A 23905-nucleotide genomic window follows, 5' to 3' on the forward strand; every position below is an offset into this window, starting at 1 on the left:
GTGTGGAAGAAGCCCCAGGCTCTGGGGAGAGTGCAGCAGGGAGAAAACTAGCTGAGCAAGCAGGAGATCCAATACGCCTGTGCTCTAGTCCTTGTTCCCACCACGGGCCTCAGCTTCTCATCTGTCACCTCCTCTCAATTCCTAGCTCGGGGAGCAGGAAAAGCTGGTGTGAGGCTGGTGGTAGGAAATAAAGGGATGGATTAATAAATGGGGGAACATTTGATGATGAGAATACCTTTATCTGCAGTACTCTGCACTACCCTGGGGCTGGAAGGTGGCAATTAAAGGAGGTTGGAACCCTACTCTACGTTCTGAAGGGCCCTCCAAGCTCTACTTACAGGGCTGCAGCAGGATGAAACTTCAAGCAACTCCGAAGGCTGAGGGAGCAGTTGTAACAATGAGGGAGGCAGGGAGCAAAGAACCCAGGTTACAACAGTCCAGGAAAAGAATGAGACGTTTGCCGACACTGTAGAAAAAAATAGGTGACAGGGCTTCTCTGGTGGCGCAGTGGTTGAGAGTCCGCCTGCCGATGCAGGGGACACGGGTTCGTGCCCCGGTCTGGGAAGATCCCACATGCCGCCGAGCGGCTAGGCCCGTGAGCCATGGCCGCTGAGCCTGCGCGTCCAGAGCCTGTGCTCCGCAATGGGAGAGGCCACAACAGTGAGAGGCCCGCGTACCGCAAAAAAAAAAAAAAAAAAAAAAATAGGTGACAGAAAAGAAGCAGCAGGAGTTGGCGAGAGACTGTAGGTATTAAGTAAAAAAGAGAGGTCAAAGACTATTCAAATGTTTTTATAACACGGATAATCACGCAATTGGTGGTAATGGGTCAGTTTGGTAAGGAAGAGAATTCGAGAGATGAAGAGCTGTTTTTGCCCAGTGTAATTTAAGATGTCAACCAGATGGGCGGTGTAATATATGGAAAGATGCTATACTTAGCCTGACTCGAGGGAAAGTTCAGATGCCACAAAGATAGGTTATGTGACACATATACACTTGTGATCTCAGAAAATTCTCCTTAGCTCAATTCTTGGGGCCATTTCGGCGGCTCGAGACTACACTTCCCAGGACGCCCTGCACCACGCTCCATTTCGCGCCTCCGGCCCCCACTTCGCTTCTCCCGTGAGTCCCTGGGCGCAGAACTCGGCCTCCGCCGCTGGGGGCGGGGCGACGTCGGACTCCCGGGGCGCTTGCTTACGCACTTCCTCCCGGGGTCGGGGGCCGAGTAGCGGTGTGGCGGGTTCGAGTCCCACCTCCCGACTCGCCTCAAGCCCCTGAGCCCGGGGCGGGGCTCATTCGCCAGTTAACCTCTCCGCGGCGAGGGGCGGTGGCACACCTTGGGCTTCACCATGGAAGACTATCTGCAGTGTTGTCGAGTTGCTCTGCAGGTAACGGACCCCTGTCTGTGATCGTAAGGAATGGATCCTGAGGTCCCGGAAGGACGAAGATGTGGGATCTGGGGAGCCCCGAGGGTCTATGTGGAGGGAACGCGGAATTGTGGGGTGGGGGCTTGGGATCTGATCAGTCTTGGGGCCTCAGGAGTGAGGAACGAGAACCTATCCCTTGAGAGTGGGAATGCTGCTCAGTCACCCCACTCCTGAGCTGGGGGCTCCTGCCTTTGGGGTCTGCCCGAGAGCGGAGAGGCGGAATTGTGGGTCTGGGTCCTGCGTCTGAGCCGCTGTTCGCTGTTTCTGGGTCAGTTCCGTCAAAAGGATCGGGGCTGTGCCTGCCGCGAGGTGTATTTGTTCCTTTCTCCCCGCCCCTCTTTCAGTTCTCCGCTCACGAGGCGTCCCGGGTCCACTGGCCTCCAGGTGAACCCCGGGGGTACGAGCGAAGCTGTGCCCACGGCTTTGTTGCCTCTGAACGGCAGTTTCTGTCTGGCGGTCCTAATTCCTTCTGAATTAAAAGTGGTGGTGTTTTGCTTTAAATCTGTTTTTAAGGTAAACACACACAATACAGCAGGCATGTCTGTTGACGACAACCTGCATTCCTTTGCCTCCAGTTTTCTTCATTGGCCTTAACACACACAAATTACATAAAAATCCGCGGCCTGGACTGGATAAGCACAAAGTGTGTTTGGCATCAAAACTATAAGCATGACTCCTGAATGCTTTGTGGCTTATTTTTGGTACTCTCTGAGCCAGTTGGAATCTCCCAGCCTTGCTGACTGGTCATGCAGCCTTAAGCCGCTATCCCCAGTTAGCAGCAAAAAGCTGGCCAGAGAGAGGCTCCAGGAGGCCACCTGGCCCCCCCCACTTCAAGTTACACTACCCCTGGAGAAACCTAGACAGATGGCTGACTGTGTTTCCTTTTTAAATATCTTAAACTCTACAAACTCCCCTGGGCGATAAGATTCTGGTCTTTAACAAATCCTAAAAGTCACCGAATTCCTCCTGCAGACTCAGCTGCTGTCATAAATGAATGTCCTCACCTGAAGAATAGGAGTGAAGTTCAATTTTAACACCAATTACACCAAATTTTTCCTTGTGAAATACAAATTTGGGGAAAGTTGTTTTAATGCATAAGGCAATTTGGGACCAATTCATTTTGGTTACCTCTGATTTCCACCACAGGGAACTCATTGGAGGACTAATATAGAGTCTTTGTGGCACCATTCCAAGGGCCAAGAAGTTGGATTTTGTTTCCCCCGATAACCCAAATGACCAGTCTGTTTTCCACCATTTGGTAGAGTCCTTGAACCTGAAACCTCACCAGATAGCATTTCATTGCATGCATCTAGACTACAGCATCTACCCTCCAGAAGTGCCCCAGGTTAAGAGTATATCTTCCTCAGGAATATGAAGCTGAAAAATACTGGATTTTTTCAGTATTACTGATATCCTGACCTTTCTCTGTCTGCATTCATCCCCCAAGGAGCAAGATCTATATCTTCCTTTTTCCAAACTTGTGAAGGTGAAGACATATCTTAGCGCTCTTATCACACAACCTGGCCGGGGCCAGGAGAAATGAGAAAATTAGACTCTAGCAATGTTAGTGGGTGAACTGGTGGCAGGACATACAGGTGGACACCAACAATTTAGATTGTTTTTAATTATAGAAGTAGTAAATGTACATAGGGAAAAATGTTAATACAAAAAGGATATGAAATTAGAAGAAGAAAAAGATCTTTTTCTTCTCCCTATCCAATTCCCCAGAGGCCACACTGTTGTTTCTTGTGTAAAGAAAGACATGATTTAGACAGAGACACTATTAAGTTTGAATGTTGCTATTAAACCACATATAACTTTTAGGAAATTGTGAATGCTTGCCTTTTACACAAGACAGAAACAGCTGATAACCTAGTCACCTCTCCTGCTGATACCATATTTTCAGCATTTGATACCAGAGAAATTTTCTACAGTCTCTGCCACAATGGTAGTAGGTTGTTCCATTTAAAAGAAATCCTGTTTAACTTAATGTCCTATTCATGGTGAGTCATCTTTCACTTTTAGTGGGGAAAAAAAATCTTTGCTTCAGGGTGGGGCTGCATTCAAGTTTAGGTGTTCATCCAGAAGCTTTGGATAATCTGTGTTGTCTGCACTTCTCAGGAATGAGGCAGGAATCAGGAGTGGCTGACTATCCTTAGAAATTTGCAGTTCTTGCATCAGTATCAGTCAGTCCCATTTCCCCTGCTGGGAAGGCTTCTCTATCTCTGGCTCCTTGTCTCCTTTTTTTATTTCTCCCTCATTAACTAATTTGTAGAGTAGGCATCAGACCATATGCAGCCTTGGAAGGGAAGTGGTTGACTTTGCCAGCCCTGAAACCCATCCCCTCTACCCCCGTGTTGCGGCCACAAAGAACATCAGGATACAGTCATTTCAGCTAGTGGGTTTTTCTTTGTTTTTTGGGTTGTTTTGTTTTGTTTTGTTTTGGCTGCGTTGGGTCTTCATTGCTGCGCGCGGGCTTTCTCTAGTTGTGAGCGGGAGCTACTCTTCGTTGTGCTGTGCGGGCTTCTCATTGCAGTGGCTTCTCTTGTTGCGGAGCACGGGCTCTAGGTGCACCGGCTTCAGTAGTTGTGGCACGCAAGCTCAGTAGTTGTGGCTCACAGGCTCTAGAGCGCAGGCTCAGTAGTTGTGGCACGTGGACTTAGTTGCTCCACAGCATGTGGGACCTTGTTCGAGCCGGACCAGGGCTCGAACCCATGTCCCCTGCATTGGCAGGCGGCTTCTTAACCACTGCGCCACCAAGGAAGGCCCAGGTTTTTTAAAAGAAGAAAAAAAGTTTATATCTACTAGTGGCTCTCAGATTGTATTTCTTCCATTGGCAGCTCAGGTTTCCTCATGGTCTAAGTATAGCTATATTTGCCCTGAACTCTTCCTCTGATGGTCAGAAAACTGAGGCTTGTGCTTTCAGCTAGTGGGGGATGGGGCGGGGGTTAAGAGTTAACATGTTTTTCCTAAACAAAGAGGAGAATGGTACCTTGTAAGTTAGGCATCCATATACCCGACTTGCCCAGGACAGTCAGTTTATTGAGACATAATCATTAATTGCACCCCTTTTCATTCTCAAAAGTGTACTGGTTTGAAAAACAAAGTATATAGTCACCTAACTTGTATGCTACGTTAAGGATTTGTGATACATGCCCATGAAAAGATAGTGAACTCCTTAAGGTAGTAGTTAAGTTCTGTATGAGAATCCCAAGTGCCAGAAGCTGGAAGTGCAGCAGAAGGGACTGCTGTGGCCTGGGTGCAGGGAAGGCTTCACAGAGAGAAGGGGCTTGCGGTTGGGCTTGACTGGACAGCAAGGGCTAGAGAAAGGAGAAGACGGAAGGGAGCGCATCTGTACTACTACAGAGTAGGCTCTTGGGTGCGATCTCATTTAATCCTCATAACAACTTCATGAAATTGGTTACAGTAGTATCCTTATTTTTATATGAGGAAAAAGAGGCTTAGACAGGCCAAAGTCTCACAACAAGAAGCAGAGCTGAGATTCAGCTCCAGTCTGTGGTCTTTTCAAATGGCAGTTCTGCTGATTTCAAACAGAGAAGAACAAATAGTGCAAAGGACAGCGCTGGGAATGTGCACATCATGTATTGTGGGTGACGAATGGACCAGTCAGGGTGGGGTAGTGGTGGGTGCTGACAGGGGAAAGGAATGCCACCACCTCCCTCGGTTGTTCCTGTTCCAAGATTTGCTGAAAGTCCCAGAGTATTCCTTTTGTGTTAGTTCCTTTTGTTTGCTGTCTGAGCTTGACTGAGCACAAGGGGTTAGTCATTCACCTTCCTCTGGGGGTCATTTCTCCTCCCCTCAGAGCCATGAAATTGCATTTGGTCCCTACTTTCTGCTTTTCTGCTTAATCTTCTCTTGGTGCTGGGGATCTGACTGATCCTGATTGGGCTGCCACTTGGAATGAAACAGCACTAACATGAGTTTTGGAAAGATTCTCCGAAGGCCTCTTCAAGCCCAGCAATAGGCCTCTCCCCCTTGCTCTGCCTTTTCTCTGTTCCTCTTCCCTTTAACCTCCAGAGTCAGGGCCATATGGCCTCTCATGTTTGTATAGTTCCCTCTCTAGAGAACATGGTGCCCTCCCTTACTGCTTCAGTGATCAAGTTATCTCAGCAGCCACTTATCTCAAGTGCTTTGTTGCCACTTTGGTCCACAGCCATCTGGGCAGTTCTTGGTATCCAGGAAACAGAGGGGCCTTCTCTGGTATCAGGAGGACGAATTGCAAGTCAGAGGAGTTAATATAGTCCTTGGGTCTTGGGTACAGAATTCTCATATTGTGTTGGCAAAGAGTTTAATATTGAAAAGAATCTTCCCACTCCCATGCTGTTCAGTATGACTGGGTCTTGGCTGCCACCCTCTTGAAATAGGCTTAGAGAAATGGGCACAGGGGAGAACCTAAGGGCAGACTTTCCCCAGAGGCCCTTTGCCCAAAGCTTTGACAGATAATTTCAGCCTTTTGTCCTTCTCTCTAGGGATGGGAGTAGGAGATGGAGAAGAGGGTGGTTTAAAAATAAAAACCTTTCTAGTTACGAGATAGGACAATTTATGCCACCAGAAGTCTTCTAAAATTGTCCCTTTCTGGCTTTGGCTTTCTGGGCAAGTGAGGGGAGTGGGTAACAGCCAATACAAGGAAGATGATTCTAGGTTCTTCTAGATTCTCTTTTTTCCTTAAGTTACATTACTTGATAAACTGTTCCTTGTTATGTTTTATTCCTCTGAACACCTTTCCCACTTTTCTAAACTCTTCTGTCTAGCAAATCTTCCCTGATTGAAGAAGCCAGAGTGGAGTTTCACCTTTCTGTAACCCAGTAGTTCTCAACTGGGGGTGATTTGGCCCCACAGGGAATATTTGGCAAAGTCTGGAGATTTTTTTTTTTTTTTTTGCGGTATGCGGGCCTCTCACTGTTGTGGCCTCTCCCATTGCGGAGCACAGGCTCCAGACGCGCAGGCTCAGCGGCCATGGCTCACGGGCCCAGCTGCTCCGCGGCATGTGGGATCTTCCCAGACCGGGGCACGAACCCGCATCCCCTGCATCGGCAGGCGGACTCTCAACCACTGCGCCACCAGGGAATCCCTGGAGACATTTTTGATTGTCATGACTGGAGGTGCTGCTAGCATCTAGTGGGTGGAGTTTGGGGGATGCTGCCAAACACCCTGCAATGCACAGGACAGCAGCCCAGTGCTGAAATCAAGAAACTAGTGTGTCGCTTTTGTCTCTCTTATTGCTTCCTCTCTTTCAGAAGTAGGCTGAGATAGAAATTCAAAAGTAAACTGGTAAGATAGAATCCTTGTGCCTAAGCTGAGCCATGAACTGTATAGTCTCATTCCACCTGGCCAAATGCTTCTACTTGGAATGAAATAATTCTTACAGTGCCTACCCCTTGGGTTGTTTTGAGGATTAAATGATCAGCTAATGCATGTAAAAATATTAGAACAGTACATGGGGGACTTCCCTGGTGGTGCAGTGGTTAAGAATCCGCCTGCCAATGCAGGGGACATGGGTTCAATCCCTGGTCCGGGAAGACCCCACATGCCGCAGAGCAGCAAAGCCTGTGCACCACAACTACTGAGCCTGCGCTCTAGAGCCCGTGAGCCACAACTACTGAGCCTGTGAGCCTAGAACCCGTGCTCCAGAACAAGAGAAGCCACCACAATGAGAAGCCCGAGCACCACAACGAAGAGTAGCCCCCACTCACCACAACTAGAGGAAGCCCTCACACAGCAACAAAGACCCAAGGCAGCCAAAAAAAAATTTTTAATACATGACACACTCAATAGATATTTCAAAACAAAACCCCTCTCTTTGCTATTGTGGGCACCTTTAGGTTTTAATGAATTTTATTTAAAATTCTGGTAGGGGGCTTCCCTGGTGGCGCAGCAGTTGAGAGTCTGCCTGCCAATGCAGGGGACACGGGTTCGAGCCCTGGTCTGGGAGGATCCCACATGCCGCGGGGCAACTGGGCTCGTGAGCCACGGTTGCTGAGCCTGCGCACCTGAAGCCTGTGCTCCGCAACAGGAGAGGCCGCGATAGTGAGAGGCCCGTGCACCGCGATGAGGAGTGGCCCCCACTTGCCGCAACTAGAGAAAGCCCTCGCACAGAAGCGAAGACCCAACACAGCCATAAATAAATAAATAAATAATAAATAAAATTAAAATAAAATAAAATTCTGGTAGGGAGATGCAAGGGAACAAGATTAATAATAATGACAGATATGCCTCCCTCCTCAGAGTTCTTATCAGCAGAAACTTTTCAAAGCTTTAAAAATAAAAATTCCAGCAGCAGCAGCAACTGTTCTTGCTTTAATCTGAACCTGCTGGGGAAAGTGTTTCTTGCGTGTGAGAGTGTTGTTTATATCTGGTTATGGTTGAAGCTCCTCTGGGTAGGGGGAGTTTTCATGGACTAGATATCTAAATAATGGACTAGATCTTATTTTTACCTTTATTTTCAAAGTCTGTTCACCTATTCTCATGATTTAGAAATGCAAGGATTCTTTTCCCTATTTTAAAAATGGGGAAAAAGTACAAACCAGGGTTGATATGGTTTGAATACATCAGCTACCCCAGATGCTTTACTTTTTTTTTTTTTTTTTTTGCGGTATGCGGGCCTCTCACTGTTGTGGCCTCTCCCGTTGTGGAGCACAGGCTCCGGACGCGCAGGCTCAGCGGCCACGGCCCACGGGCCCAGCTGCTCCGCAGCATGTGGGATCTTCCCGGACCGGGGCACGAACCCGCATCCCCTGCATCGGCAGGCAGACTCTCAACCACTGCGCCACCAGGCAAGCCCCAGATGCTTTACTTTTGACTTCTCCTCAAGTGCCCAGAGAAGCATAAGAATCAGAGAATGATTTACTGCTGTTCTTCTGAAAGTTAACATTCAAGGAGACAGTGTAGTAGAGAGGAAGGAGCACTTTTCCACTAACTAGATATGCGTGGAATGCTTAAAGCTTAGCTAAAACACTTATGCCCTCTTAGCTAATATCCTTATCCATGAACTGAGGACCCATAAGACTATATGACCTACCTCCTCTGTGAAGATCAGTGAGAGGATGTGTGTGCAGCCCTACATGAGTATAAGGTAACCGGAAATGGATAGAGATGCTTTTGTTAATTTCCCACTCTCCTGCCTCTCTAGGAGTCCCGACCCATACATGTTGTGCTGGGAAATGAAGCCTGTGACTTGGACTCCATGGTGTCAGCTCTTGCCCTGGCTTTTTATCTGGCAAAGGTGAGTACCTAGGAACAGCGTGCCTTAAAATGAAAAGATTTGGATTCAAGACCCGGCTCTGCTACTTAACAGCATTTAGCCTTGGGTAAGTCAGATCCCTTAACTTTGCCGAGTCTCCTGTCACCAGCTATAAAATCTGAAATGATAATATTTTGCAGTGTTGCTGTGAGGATCAAATGAACAAATGTATTTTGAAGAATTTGTAAACTATAAAGCAATATTCAAACAGTTAACTATTGAATTCCTTATGGGTATCAGTGGTCTGTGTATGTTCCTCATGCCCATGTCAGCTCTGGAGGACTGATATTGCCTTCTCTCCAGCATCTAGAAGTAGGTCTTTTCCATGAGTTGTCTTGTTGACCTTAATGCTATTGCCAAGAAGGAGAGAGGGGAAGGGTCATCCTTTTATTTTGATAAGACTGGGTAACTGCGGCTTTGAGGAAGGCAGTGACTTACCCAAGATCTTGTCTCCCTTGGTCCCAATAGTCTTGTGACTTTTCCTGTCCTATTACAGAACATAGCTATACCTTCTTTTCACTTTCCTCTCTAGACAACTGAGGCTGAAGAAGTCTTTGTGCCAGTTTTAAATATAAAACGTTCTGAGCTACCTCTACGAGGTGACAATGTCTTCTTCCTTCAGAAGACTCACATTCCAGAGTCCCTCTTGATTTTCCGGGATGAGATTGACCTCCATGCATTGCAGCAGGCTGGCCAGCTCACCCTCATCCTTGTTGACCATCATGTCTTACCCAAGTAAGTGGAAGAAAGTTAAGCTGATACGTACCATGTGCCATGGGCTGTGATAAGTAAGGTTTTTAAAGAGTAGAAGAAAGAATGTTTTCTCACAGGATCTCACAGACTAAGCATAGTTGATGGGTAATATCAGATATAGAAAGACAATAAAAAATATTGTCAATTCTCTAGTTATACAAGTAATAAATAGAAACATGGAGAGTTCAAACTAAAGGATAACTCAGAAATATTGTAAATCTACCTTTGGTATCATTGTTTTAAGATTTCATGGCAGATTTATTACAATAGAAACCTTTGAATAATGGTTACAACTGCATTTTTAACTTTTAAAAAGTTAGCAACATCATTTCCTCCATAAAGCAATATCTCTTTAATGCTATTTAACAAACGTACACACCTATAATAATCCCATCCCTAATTTAGGACTGGAAAAAAACTGCCAACAAAGCAATACGAGTACAAGACCTTCCCAAGTGTGTCTGGCTCCTGCTAATAGTAATATGAATATTTTTTCCTTAAGCACACTGGTTATAGCAGGACAATGACAGAGGACAGCCTAAGGGTACTAATCCATCTATCCACTCGCTCATTAATAAACTTCTATTTAGAGGATGAAGGTGAGGTAGACTCTCAGTTCTCAAGAAATTGTCAGTCAGAGGAGGGAACTAGGTAAACAGGTCATTGTAATGGGTGTTAGAGGTAAGTGGTGACCGTCACTCTAGGGGACAGTAGTTACATGAAGGATGGAGTGGTTAAATATGCAAGAGGGGAGTAGAGGGGAGTGTCAGGAAAGGTTTCCTAATGGAGTTGATCCTTGATCTCAGTCTTGAAAGACTAGGTATTTGCTTGGTGAATGAGGAGTTGAGGTAGTTAGGAAAAGCAAAATGCAGGCAGGTATGAAATCGCGTGGTGAGTTGGGAGAACTGAGATTTGTTTTGCATAACTGGAACGTAAAATATGAGGGAGGAGTAGGACATAAAAAAGATAAGACTAGAGAGGTAGGCAGGGGCCAGATCATGGAGATCTTGTAGGCCTTGCCGAGGAGATTAGACTTTATTTTGAGCAGTGGGGAACTATTGTTAATTCTGTTTATTCCAGATCCTAGCAGAACCAAATTTGCATTTTTCAAATGCTCTTTCACATAGTCCTATGGAGGACAGTTTCGGAGGGCACTGGAAGCAGGTGTTTGGTTAAGGAACTATTGGAGTCGTTCAGATGAGAGAGATTGAGGGCCAAGAATAAGGCAGTAGCAGAGGGTTGGAAAGGAGGGAATGGATGGGAATTGAGCCAGAAGCCACAGGTGACCTGCATGAAATTTGGATATTAAGTGAATTGAGGGAACAGGAGAGATTTAGCTGTTGGGTGTCCAGGTGTCAACTGGAAAGGCAACCCTAAAGGATATCAAATATGTGGGTGAGATACTGGTAGCAGATACTTCATCGAATTCACCTATACGATGTTTAAAGATGGCTTCAGTTATAAGATTTAAGAGAAGGACTGAGAGGAGTGAGGCAGAGGTAGAAGTGATCAGAGGTCTAAGTGTCTCCCTATGATGTCTGTTTTCTTCATGAGTGAGGTACAGCTGGAGTGCCCCTACCTATCTTTCTTTCTCTTTTCCCCCACACCTCCCCGGTTTCCCACACAGAAGTGACGCAGCCCTAGAGGAGGCAGTAGCAGAGGTGCTAGACCATCGGCCCATCGATCAGAAACACTGCCCTCCCTGCCATGTTTCAGTTGAGCTGGTGGGGTCCTGCGCTACCCTGGTGGCCGAGAGAATCCTGCAGGGGGCACCAGAGATCTTGGACAGGCAAACTGCAGCCCTTCTTCATGGTGAGGGTGGCTTGGGGGTTGGGACCTGATTAGTTCCTTTATTCCCATGCCAGAGAAGGGAAAGTGGAGAAGTCTATACTCTTCCAGCCTGACCACACCCTCTCAAAGCCATTTAGTAGATATGAAGGAGGGGATTCTTTCAGGGGGCAATTAGGCATTAAAAAGGCTGTGGGATACTTTGTCCTTTGAAGGCCTGTGGAATACTTTGTTGGAGAAAGTAGAAAGGAAGCACAGAACAGACCTAGAAGCTGCCTATTGGTAGCATTGTATAATGGAAAGAGGACTAGCCAAAGAAGCAGGAAATGAATTCTAATACCATTTCTGCCCAGGAAGTAGTTATATGACCTTGAGCAAATCTCTTAACCTTTTTTGTTCTTATTTTCTCCATTTGTAAAAAAAAAAAAAGAGAGAGAGAAAGAGAGAGAGAATTGGATTAGACTATCTCTTCCAACTGGAATTTGGCCTGTGGAAGAGAGGTCATCTCTCTCTGACTAGGTTTCAAAATCTCCAAGAATTGAGATATTTACACTTCCTTTCTACCTTTTCCCTATTTCCCTGACTACATTTTAGTTTGGATTTGGGATGTCTTACTCAGGACATTGTCCCAGTTTGTTTTGTCTTCAGTGAGTTGCCATACAGTCTCCTTTGGTATTGTGTCCATTTGGTTTGAGGGTTATGTGTGTTCTAGTTGTCAGGAATGGAGGGCCACAGGATTTGAGTTCTGCCATCCTCCTTCTCCACAGGAGCAATCATCCTGGACTGTGTGAACATGGACCTTAAAATTGGAAAGGCAACCCTAAAGGACAACCAATATGTGGAGAAACTAGAGGCCCTCTTCCCAGATCTGCCCAACAGAAATGATATCTTTGATTCTCTGCAAAAGGCAAAGTTTGATATATCAGGTATGAAGTGTTAAACTGGTGGACAAAAGCCTTGTTCGTTATGTTCTTGAATACCGTCAAAACAATTTCAGAGCGTGCATAATGATTTAAGCTTTATAGCAGAAAGAAGCTAGGTAGTGTGTGAGTCTGATCAACAACTGGATTGTTCTATCCTGGCTATTGGGTGGATGAGAAGGAATATATTAAGAGTCTCAGAGATTTCTAATTAGAGAATATAGACATATAAATAAAGTATGCTGAGGGAATACAGTAGTCCCTTGGTATCTGCAGGGAATTGGTTCCAGGATCTCCCACAGATACCAAAATCCTCGGATACTCAAGTCCCTTACGTAAAATGGCATAGTATAATGAATACAGTTGGCCCTCCTTATCCGCGAATGTGAAGCCCGTGGGTACAGAGGGCCAACTCTACTGAATTATCAGAGTGAGATCTAGATAAATGGTTAGGGAAGCAGAAGAAACATTTAGGGTGAATATACAAAGGACGAACGAAGAGAACAAAAAAACTTCTATGATTTGTTACCCAGCTACAGCCTGTTGACGTTAAAAAAAAGAGAGAGGTCCCACTTATACTTTCAGAAAAGTAAAACAACACAGAATGGGGAAAATCAGGAGTAAAAGCCTCTCCTTCCATTTACCCTTCTCCCCAGAGTCCCTTGCTCTAAAGGTACCTATTGTGACCCAGTAATCGAAAGTAATTTTTTATTTAGAGTAAATTTCTATTGGGACTTCCCCGGTGGTTCAGTGGGTAAGACTCCGCACTCCCAATGCAGGAGGCCCGGGTTCGATCCCTGGTCGGGGAACTAGATCCCACATGCATGCCACAATGAAGATCCTGCATGCCACAACTAAGACCCGGTGCAGCCAAAATAAATAAATAAATATTATTTTAAATGAATAAATAAATTTCTATTATATAATTACATCCTGAGTTACTAGCCCTGTTCATTGCCCCAAAGAGAGGCTGTGTTTTTCCTCTTCCTTGACCTGTCTTGGTGTCCTCATCTTCCTGGTCTTGGGACCCTGGGTTCTCTTGGTTCTCTTGTTTCACCCTTAGTCTCACATCCACTTTCTAGGACTGACCACAGAGCAGATGCTGAGAAAGGACCAGAAGACCATCTCCAGACAAGGCACCAAGGTGGCCATTAGTGCAATATATATGGATTTGGAGGTAAGAGCAAGATGTAGGTATGGGTGGAGAGAGAAAACCTTTAGTTTTGTATGTAACCTTGCCCCTCACTCCTGGCTCACCTCCAAAATGTATCTTACCCCTCCTTTTCTCCATCTCTACTCCACAGTCCATCGTCTCTCACTGCACTACTGTAATGGCCCCCATGCTGGTTTCCCTGCCTCCACTTTTGACCCCTGCAAACTGTTCTCCCCACAGCAGCCAGAGTGATGTCAGATCCAGGGGAGTAACCTGGTGGTCTGGTGGTTAGGACTCAGTGCTTTCACTGCTGTGGCCTGGGTTCAGTCCCTGGTCAGGGAACTGAGATTAAAAAAAAAAAGATATGTCAGATCCTATTGGCCCCCTCCCTTTACTGCCTTTTCATTGTACTTCTAATAAAATCTAAAGGCCTTACAGTGGTTTATAGGGCCCTCCTTTATCAGGCCTTTGTCCTTTTCTCTGACTTCTTCGTTCCAGCCCCATTCCTACACTCACAGTACAGTAGCCACCCCAGTTTTCTTTCTGTTTTTCAGAACCATTAAGTTCACTCTTAGCTCTCAACTCAGAGCCTTTGCACTCCTTTTGCAGAGCTGGCTCCTTCTTTTCATTCAGGACTTAGCTCAGGTGTCTTCTCTTTTAAGAGGTTTTTCCTGACCACCCTAACAAAAGTAATATACTCCATGCTCAAAAATCTCTAAATATTACTTTTTTTTTTTGTACATGCAGCTTGTGGAATCTTAGTTCCCTGACCAGGGATTGAACCTGGGCCCCCTGCAGTGGAAGTACGGAGTCCTAACCACTGGACTGCCAGGGAATTCCCATTTTGTTTTCTTCATAGCACTTAGCACACTGAAATAATCATGTTTCATGGTTTCCTTGTTTATTGTCTATATTCCTCTGCTAGTTTATCAGCTCCACCAGAGCAGAGACCCTATTTCTTTTGTTTCTGCTGTATCTCCAGCACCTCTGACAATGCCTGGCACATAGTGGATGCTCAGTGAATTTTGTCGAATGGGTGGATGAATATAACTCTGATAGTGGTATTTTAATACCTGGTTCCATATCTTATTGGTTTAAATCATTCAACTGATCTGAACACATACTCTCATAGACTGCACAGCTTTCTCCTAAATAACATGTAAAAATTTTTACTAAATAATTAACTGAAACAGAATAACATGGCCTCTTCCCTTGCTACTTATAACCTAGTTTGGTAACCAGACATAAGAACACAAAAGGCTTGCCGAGTACCATAATCATAGTACAAATTGACTCATTAGAAATGCTAAGGATAAAGAAAAGCCCTGATCTAAAGCAGTTGGTGGTATTATTCATTGGAGGAAATACTGTGTGAGATTTTGGAGAAGAATATAGCTAGATAGACAAAGAATGAAGAGCCAAGGATGCAGTTGTCATGTGTCTGTACTTATTTGTATGCGCCATTGTCCTGTTTTAGAATAAAAATACCCTCAAGGCAAAGACCTTGCTTGATTGATTGCAAGAGCAGGATAGCCTTGGACATACCAGGCACATTACTTACATTATCATTTTTTAATTCTTAAAATAATCAAGTTTGGTAAATGATTTATCCTCATTTTACAGATGAGGAAACTTAAGTCCAGGGATCCTTGATCATATAGCTGATAGGTAACAGAGCTGATTTTCAAACCAATTCTGTCTGAACCCAAAGCCTCATTCTGTGAGGCTCATAGAATGGCCTCATAGAAAGTCTCATTCTCCTCATTCTATATATTGCCTTCCAGCACATAAATAGCACAGAGTAAACATTAGATACCTTTTTTATGGAGTACAAGTCCCAGGTTAACATGCAAAGAAACCCTTCATAAGCATCTTCTGTTGAGGGTGATAATGAGGTTCCAGCGGCAGCCCTCATCCCTGTCCATTTCTTCTGTTTTAGGCCTTTCTGCAGAGGTCTGGCCTCATTGCAGATCTCCATGCCTTCTGCCAGGCTCACAGCTACGATGCCCTTGTCGCCATGACTATCTTTTTCAACACTTACAATGAGCCAGTGCGGCAGTTGGCAGTTTTCTGTCCCCACGCAGCACTCCGAGTGACGGTGAGTCCCTGTCCCTTCTCCAGCCTGAGGACCCTACAGAGTTCTGCCTGTATGCACTGTCCTGTGCTGTAAAGACCTCTCCTTCATTCTTGTATTTATCCAGAGGTCCTTGATCTGTTTCCAGAATCGCCACTACCCGCTTTTTTCCATTCTCTCTATGTGTGAATATCCTTAATCATACTCTTGTTGAGAAAGGGAGATTCCAAAGAGAGTTAGAGACACAATTCCTACTTAGAAGGAATTGAAATCAGGTTAAAAGGACGTGTTATAAATCTGGAGTTAATACTTGATTCTTGGTTTAATCATTAATTCCTCACCCCTGAAAATCAATTCCTTTCTTTTTACCTTATTGCCTTGAAAATTGGAAACAGACGAGAAACCTTTTCTACTACTTAACCAGTTTGTGCTAACTCTGTAGAGAAGTGGTCTAGGAGCAGGTTTGGTTTTTTTTCCCTGATCTTCCATTTAGCCACCTTTCCCACCTCCTCCCCTTTCTTTTCCTCTGTTGGTTACTGATAAGCCCAGGGAAGAATTTAAAAGTGGACTTAAGGCAGTCCAGGGATTCTTCGGATTTCTTAGCAGTGAGGACTGCTGAAGATTGGTCTGAATACAGCTGGATAATCTTTTTTGTGCATGAAAGGTATGTCTGCCCCTTCCCACCTCTCTGTCTTTACCTTCTCCTGCAGGAAGCAAATGTAATTTCATTCAGTGGAAAGTAGTTTGGCATTGTGGAAAGAACTACAGCCTTTAAAGGCAGATAGATAGGCTTTTCTGTCCCAGATTTGCCACTTACTTGCTCTTTGACCAAAGGCAAGTCAGTTGACTTCTGATTCTGTAAATGTCATATTACCACCTACTAATTAGTGTGATGTAATCATTAAACATAATATCATATGTAAGGTTTATTGCTGGGCACAATGCTCTCTTACTAATCATGTCATGAAGGAAAGGGTGCTTCGACCGTACGAAGTACCTCTCCCCACCTTCCTAAATCTCCCCTCCTTCTCCCTGCCATGGTCCCTCTGGAACTCTGTAGGTATCTGATAACTCTACCATTGCCCAGGCTGCCTCTGTGCTGGAAAATGGTAGTCCTCTTTTCATGGTCTGCCCTACCATTTCCTCTCTTCCTCCTTTGTTAGAAATAGTATAATATAGTAATTTAGAACACCAGCTCTGATGACAGACCTGAGTTCAAGTATCAGCTTTGTTTCATTCAAACTTGACCTTTGACGACACATAGTAATCAAACTGACTAGAATTAAAGACAAAGAAAAACTATTAAACACAACAAGGGAAAAATGACAAATAACATACAAGGGAACTCCCGTAAGCTTAATAGCTGATTTCTCAGCAGAAACTCCACAAGCCACAAGGGAGTGGCACGATGTATTTAAAATGATGAAAGGGAAGAACCTACAACCACGGTTACTCTATCCGGCAAGGATCTCATTCAGATTCGATGGAGAAATCAAAAGCTTTACAGACAAGCAAAAGCTAAGAGAATTCAGCACCACCAAATCAGCTCTACAACAAATGCTAAAGGAATTTCTCTAAGTGGGAAACAAGAGAAGAAAAGGACCTACAGAAACAAACCCAAAACAATTAAGAAAATGGTAATAGGAACATACATATAGATAATTACCTTAAATGTGAATGGATTAAATGCTCCAACAAAAAGACACAGGCTCGCTGAATTGATACAAAAACAAGACCCATATATATGCTGTCTACCAGAGACCCATTTCAGACCTAGGGACACATACAGACTGAAAGTGAGGGGATGGAAAAAGATATTCCATGCAAATGGAAATCAAAGGAAAGCTGGAGTAGCAATATTCATATCAGATAAAATAAACTTTAAAATAAAGACTGTTACAAGAGACGAGGAAGGACACTACATAATGATCAAGGGATCAATCTAAGATGAAGATATAACAATTATAAATATATATGCACCCGACATAGGAGCACCGAAATACATAAGGCAAATGCTAACACCTATAAAAGAGAATATCTACAGTAACACAATAATAGTGGGCGACTTTAACACCTCCCTTACACCAATGGACAGATCATCCAGACAGAAAATTAATAAGGAAACACAGCTTTAAATGACACAATAGACCAGATAGATTTAATTGATATTTATAGGACATTCCATCCAAAAACAGCAGATTACACTTTCTTCTCAAGTGTGCACAGAACATTCTCCAGGATAGATCACACCCTGGGTTACAAATCAAGCCTCGGTAAATTTAAGAGAATTGAAATCATATCAAGCATCTTTTCCGACCACAACACTATGACATTAGAAATAAGTTACAGGGAAAAAAATGTAAAAAACACAAACACATGGAGGCTTAACAATATGTTACTAAATAACCAAGAGATCACTGAAGAAATCAATGAGGAAATCAAAAAATACCTAGAGACAAATGACAATGAAAACACGACGATGCAAAACCTGTGGGATGCAGCAAAAGCAGTTCTAAGGGGGAAGTTTATAGCAATACAATCCTACCTCAAGAAACAAGGAAAATCTCAAGTAAACGATCTAACCTTACATATAAAGGAGCTAGAGAAAGATGAACAAGCAAAACCCAAAGTTAACAGAAGGAAAGAAAAAGATCAGAGCAGAAATAAATGAAATAGAAACAAAGAAAACAATAGCAAAGATCAATAAAACTAAAAGCTGGTTCTTTGAGAAACAAAATTGATAAACCTTTGGCCAGACTCATCAAGAAAAAGAGGGAGAGGACTCAAATCAATAAAATTAGAAATGAGGGACTTCCCTGGTGGAGCAGTGTTTAAGAATCCACCTGCCATAAATGCCCATCGATAGACAAATGGATAAAGAAGATGTGGTACATATATACAATGGAATATTGCTCAGCCATAACAAGGAATGAAATTGGGTCATTTGTAGAGACGTAGATGCATCTGGAGACTGTCACACAGAGTGAAGTAAGTCAGAAAGAGAAAAACAAATATCGTATATTAACGCATATATGTAGAACCTAGAAAATGGTACAGATGAACTGGTTTGCAGAGCAGAAATTGAGACATAGAAGTAGAGAAAAAACGTGTGGACACCAAGGGGGGAAAGCAGTGGGTGGGGGGGGCGGTTGGGATTGTGGTGTGGTGAATTGGGAGATTGGGATTGACATGTATACACTGATGTGTATAAAATGGATAACTAATACGAAAAAATAAATAAATAAAAAATAAAAAAAGAATCCATCTGCCAGTGCAGGGTTTGATCCCTGCTCCGGGAAGATCCCACATGCCACAGAGCAACTAAACCCGTGCACCACAACTGCTGAGCCTGTGCTCTAGAGGCCACGAGCCACAATTACTGAACCCGCGTGCCACAACTACTGAAGCCCACACGCCTAGAGCCTGTGCTCTGCAACAAGAGAAGCCACCACAATGAGAAGCCCATGCACCACAACAAGGAGTAGCCCCACTTGCCGCAACTAGAGAAAGCCCACATGCAACAATGAAGACCCAACGCAGCCAAAAATAAATAAATAAAATAAATAAATTTTTAAAAAATAAAATACAATTAGAACTGAAAAAGGAGAAGTTACAGCGGACATTGCAGAAATACAATGCATCATAAGAGACTACTACAAGCAACTCTGCGCCAATAAAATGGACAACCTGGAAGAAATGGACAAATTCTTAGAAAGGTATAACCTTCCTAGACTGAACCAGGAAGAAATAGAAAATATGAACAGACCAATCACAAGTAATGAAATTGAAACTGTGATTAAAAATCTTCCAACAAACGAAAGTCCAGGACCAGATGACTTCACAGGTGAATTCTATCAAACATTTAGAGAAGAACTAACACCCATCCTTCTCAAACTCTTCCCAAAAATTGCAGAGGAAGGAACACTCCCAAACTCACTCTGTGAGGCCACTGTCACCCTGATACCAAAACCAGACAAAGGGGCTTCCCTGGTGGCGCAGTGGTTGAGAGTCCACCTGCTGATGCAGGGGACGCGGGTTCGTGCCCCGGTCCGGGAAGATCCCACATGCCGCAGAGCAGCTAAGCCTGTGAGCTATGGCCGCTGAGCCTGCGCGTCCGGAGCCTGTGCTCCACAACAGGAGAGGCCACAACAGTCAGAGGCCTGCGTACCAAAAAAACCCAAAAAACAAAAAAACAAAAACCAGACAAAGATACTACAAAAAAAGAAAATTACAGACCAATATCACTGATGAATATAGATGCAAAAATCCTCAACAAAATACTAGCAAACAGAATCCAACAACACATTAAAAGGCTCATACACCATGATCAAGTGGGATTTATCCCAGGGATGCAAGGATTCTTCAGTATATGCAAATCAATCAATGTGATACACCATATTAACAAATTGAAGAATAAAAACTATACAATCATCTCAATAGATGCAGAAAAAGTTTTTGACAAAATTCAACTCCCATTTATGATAAATAAACTCTCCAGAAAGTGGGCATAGAGGGAACCTACCTCAACATAATAAAGGCCATATATGACAAACACACAGCAAACATCATTCTCAGTGGTGAAAAACTGGAAGCATTTCCTCCAAGATCAGGAACAAGACAAGGACGTCCACTCTTGCCACTATTATTCAACATAGTTTTGGAAGTCCTAGCCACGGCAATCAGAGAAGAAAATGAAATAAAAGGAATATAAATCAGAAAAGAAGTAGTAAAACTGTCGCTGTTTACAGATGACATGATACTATAAATAGAAAATCCTAAAGATGCCACCAGAAAACTACTAGAGCTAATCAATGAATTTGGTAAAGTTGCAGGATACAAAATTAATGCACAGAAATCTCTTGCATTCCTATACATTAACAATGAAAGGTCAGAAAGAGAAATTAAGGAAACAATCCCATTCACCATTGCAACAAAAAGAATAAAATACCTAGGAATAAACCTACCTGAGGAGGGAAAAGACCTGTACTCAGAAAACTATAAGACACTGATGAAAGAAATCAACAATGACACAAACAGATGGAGAGATATACCATGTTCTTGGATTGGAAGAATCAATATTGTGAAAATGACTGTTCTACCCAAAGCAATATACAGGTTCAATGCAATCCCTATCAAATTACCAATGACATTTTTTACAGAACTAGAACAAAAAATCTTAAAACTTGTAAGGAGACCCAAAAGACCCCAAATAGCCAAAGCAATCTTGAGGAAAAAAAGCGGAGCTGGAGGAATCAGACTCCCTGCCTTCAGACTATACTACAAAGCTACAGTCATTAAGACAATATGGTACTGGCACAAAAACAAATATAGATCAATGGAACAGGATAGAAATCCCAGAGATAAACCTGAGCACCTGTGGTCAACTAATCTATGACAAAGGGGGCACAGATATACAATGGAGAAAGGACAGTGTCTTCAATAAGTGGTGCTGGGAAAACTGGACAGCTACGTGTAAAACAATGAAATTAGAACACTTCCTAGCACCATACACAAAAATAGACTCCAAATGTATTAAAGATCTGAATGTAAGACTGGACACTATAAAACTCTTAGAGGAAAACATAGGAAAAACACTCTTACACATAAATCACAGCAAGATCTTTTTTGACCCACCTCCTAGAGTAATGGAAATAAAAACAAAAAGAAATAGGACCTAATGAAACTTAAAAGCTTTTGCACAGCAAAGGAAACTATAAACAAGATGAAAAGACAACCCTCAGAATGGGAGAAAATATTTGCAAACTAATCAATGGACAAAGGGTTAATCTCCAAAATATATAAACAGCTCATGCAGCTCAATATTAAAAAAACAACCCAATCCAAAAATGGGCAGAAGACCTAAATAGATATTTCTCCAAAGAAGACATACAGATGGCCAAGAGGCACATGAAAAGCTGCTCGACATCATTAATCGTTAGAGAAATGCAGATCAAAACTACAATGAGGTATCACCTCACACCAGTTAGAATGGGCAGCATCAGAAAATCTACAAACAACAAATGCTGGAGAGAGTGTGGAGAAAAGGTAACACTCCTACACTGTTGGTAGGAATGTAAATTGATACAGCCACTATGGAGAACAGTATGGAGGTTCCTTAAAAAACTAAAAATAGAATTACCATATGACCCAGCAATCCCACTACTGGGCATATGCCCAGGGAAAACCATAATTCAAAAAGACACATGCACCCCAATGTTCATTGCAGCACTATTTACAATAGCCAGGTCATGGAAGCAACCTAAATGTCCATCAACAGATGAATGGATACAGAAGATGTGATACATATATACAATGGAATATTACTCAGCCATAAAAAGGAACAAAACTGGGTCATTTGTAGAGACGTGGATGGACCTAGAGACTGTCATACAGAGTGAAGTAAGTCAGAAAGAGAAAAACAAATATCGTATGTTAACACATAAATGTGGAATCTAGAAAAGTGGTACGGATGAACTGGTCTGCAAGGCAGAAATAGAGACACAGATGTAGAGAACAAACATATGGACACCAAGGGGGGACGGCAGGGGCGGGGTGGTGGTGGGATGAATTGGGAGATTGGGATTGACATATATACACTAATATGTATAAAATAGATAATTAATAAGAACCTGCTGTATAAAAAATAAATAAAATTCAAAAAAGAAACAGAAACAAAAAAAACTTGACCTTTGGCAAGTTACCTAATCTAAGCCTCAGTTTCCCTACCTGTAAATGAGGGTAATAGTAATACCAACCTGTAGGGTAGTTGTGAGGATTAAATGAGGAAATTAATATTTGAAAATGGCCAGACGTGGCACGATGCCTGGCATACTTCCCGCCCCAACTTGATCTATTTATTCTTTCTGCCTGTATTCTTCTCCTGACCTCAATATAGTAGATCCCATCTCAGCTACGGATAGAGTTCAAGTTTTTGAGCACAGGAATACCCTTGGAAATAACAATATTCGAGGAGGTGGGAGTCCCACGTTCTGGTTCAGACTCTACCATCATCTACATTCAAGGCACTTAATCTCTCTGGGCTTTGATTACTTATGAATAAAATGAAATATATCATCTCAAATGTTTCTTCTGTTTCTAAAATACTGTGTGTATTAGCTGATGTGCCTTTGTTGCAGGCAATAAAACAACGCTAGATGACTTAATTAAAAACATATATTTTTTCTCCTCTATAAGAGAAGCCTCTTAGAAGTCAGCTTTTTGCTTCACCACCTTATATACCACCTCCCCATCTTGTCTCCTTTTTAGGTCTGTGGAGTCCTGGAACGCTCCCACTCTCCGTCCCTGAAGCTGACCCCTGCCCCAAGCATCCACCCTAACCTCCAAGCCTATCTTCAAGGCAACACCCAGGTCTCTCGAAAGAAACTTCTGCCTCTGCTCCAGGAAGCCCTGTCAGCATATTTTGACTCCACGAACATCCCTTCAGGACAGCCTGAGACAGAGGGTGTGTCCAGGGAGCAGGTAGACAAGGAATTGGACAGGGCAGGTAACTCCCTGATTCCTGGACTGAGTCAAGATGAGGAGGAGCCTGCACTGCCCCCCACACCCATGAACAGCCTGGTGGATGAGTGCCCTCTGGATCAGGGGCTGCCGAAATTCTCAGCCGAGGTCATCTTTGAGAAATGTAGTCAGATCTCACTGTCAGAATCTACCACTGCCTCCCGGTCCAAGAAATGACTGTTGGGAGGGGAGGGGGAAGTGAGAGAGGTTGCTTGAACCACCCTGAATGCATGTTTTGAGATGTTTCAGCAACTTTGTCTTCATTGTTCCAGGATCTGGTATACTGTTCTCATAAACCTAGGAGGAGAAAGAAGTAAAAGAAAGCTGAGCTGGCTTTCTCCCTTTTCCCCCCAGTCTCTACCAATCAAACAAATTTTATTAGTTAATTTAACTCCTTAAATCTGCACTGACTGTCCTCTATTTCATTTGCCAGGGTCATGGTGTGATAACATACACAGTTCCAGCAGAGTGGCACAGAAAGAATGTGCACCCCAAAAGTGCCGTAAGCCAGGCTTTTTAACAGAACCAGTATTTCTTATGGAACCAAACGTTCATTGTCTCCAGTGTTCATTTATTCTCTTATTAATTCAAGTATTTATTGAACACAATACCTACTATTAGCTTCTTCCAGTTTTTAGCCTTTTGTTGATTTTCACCTCCATGACTCCTCTTTCTGCCCCCAATTAGGTGATGGTGTCTGATTCCCAGTTTGCTAAATTTCTATTCTGAGCTTATTGTGACTGTTTTGGGATTGTTTGGGAGCAGATTGGAGGCCATTATCTTCTGTCCTGATCAGCTGGCCTGACTCTCAGTTTCTTTGGATCCCTCTGACTCAGAGCCACAGGGATCCTGAAGAGACCCAGAAGACCCCTGGTTCTTGAGAGTTCAGAAGACACCTGGGAAAGCCTTAAGACCTCATGGGCACTCTTCGCAAAAGACAGTAGAACTACAATGAGACCCCTGGCTCTGTCGATTTCTTATCCATCTAATTTTCTCCTTGGGCCTAGTAGAAGG

General features: G+C 43.5%; 1 protein-coding gene across 3 annotated transcripts; it reads left to right on the plus strand.

Annotated features, from left to right (window-relative positions):
* Positions 1–1346: 1346 nt before the first annotated feature.
* On the plus strand, positions 1347–23068 carry PRUNE1 (prune exopolyphosphatase 1; the record flags this gene model as incomplete). 3 transcript variants are annotated; one of them, XM_079697468.1, is made up of 8 exons in its annotated part: positions 1347–1385; positions 8575–8667; positions 9218–9420; positions 11066–11250; positions 11994–12152; positions 13229–13323; positions 15239–15397; positions 22640–23068. In XM_079697468.1, the coding sequence occupies 8 exons, from the start codon at positions 1347–1349 to the stop codon at positions 23066–23068; spliced, it is 1362 nt and encodes a 453-aa protein (XP_079553594.1). The 3 variants fall into 3 exon arrangements, with proteins under 3 accessions (XP_079553594.1, XP_079553595.1, XP_079553596.1); XM_079697469.1 differs by lacking the exon at positions 15239–15397; XM_079697470.1 differs by lacking the exons at positions 1347–1385; positions 8575–8667; positions 11066–11250; positions 11994–12152 and having other exon boundaries at positions 9345–9420.
* Between the last annotated feature and the right edge of the window lie 837 nt (positions 23069–23905).

Source organism: Hyperoodon ampullatus (genome assembly GCF_949752795.1).
Source record: "Hyperoodon ampullatus genome assembly, chromosome: 2".
Lineage (NCBI taxonomy): Eukaryota > Metazoa > Chordata > Mammalia > Artiodactyla > Ziphiidae > Hyperoodon > Hyperoodon ampullatus.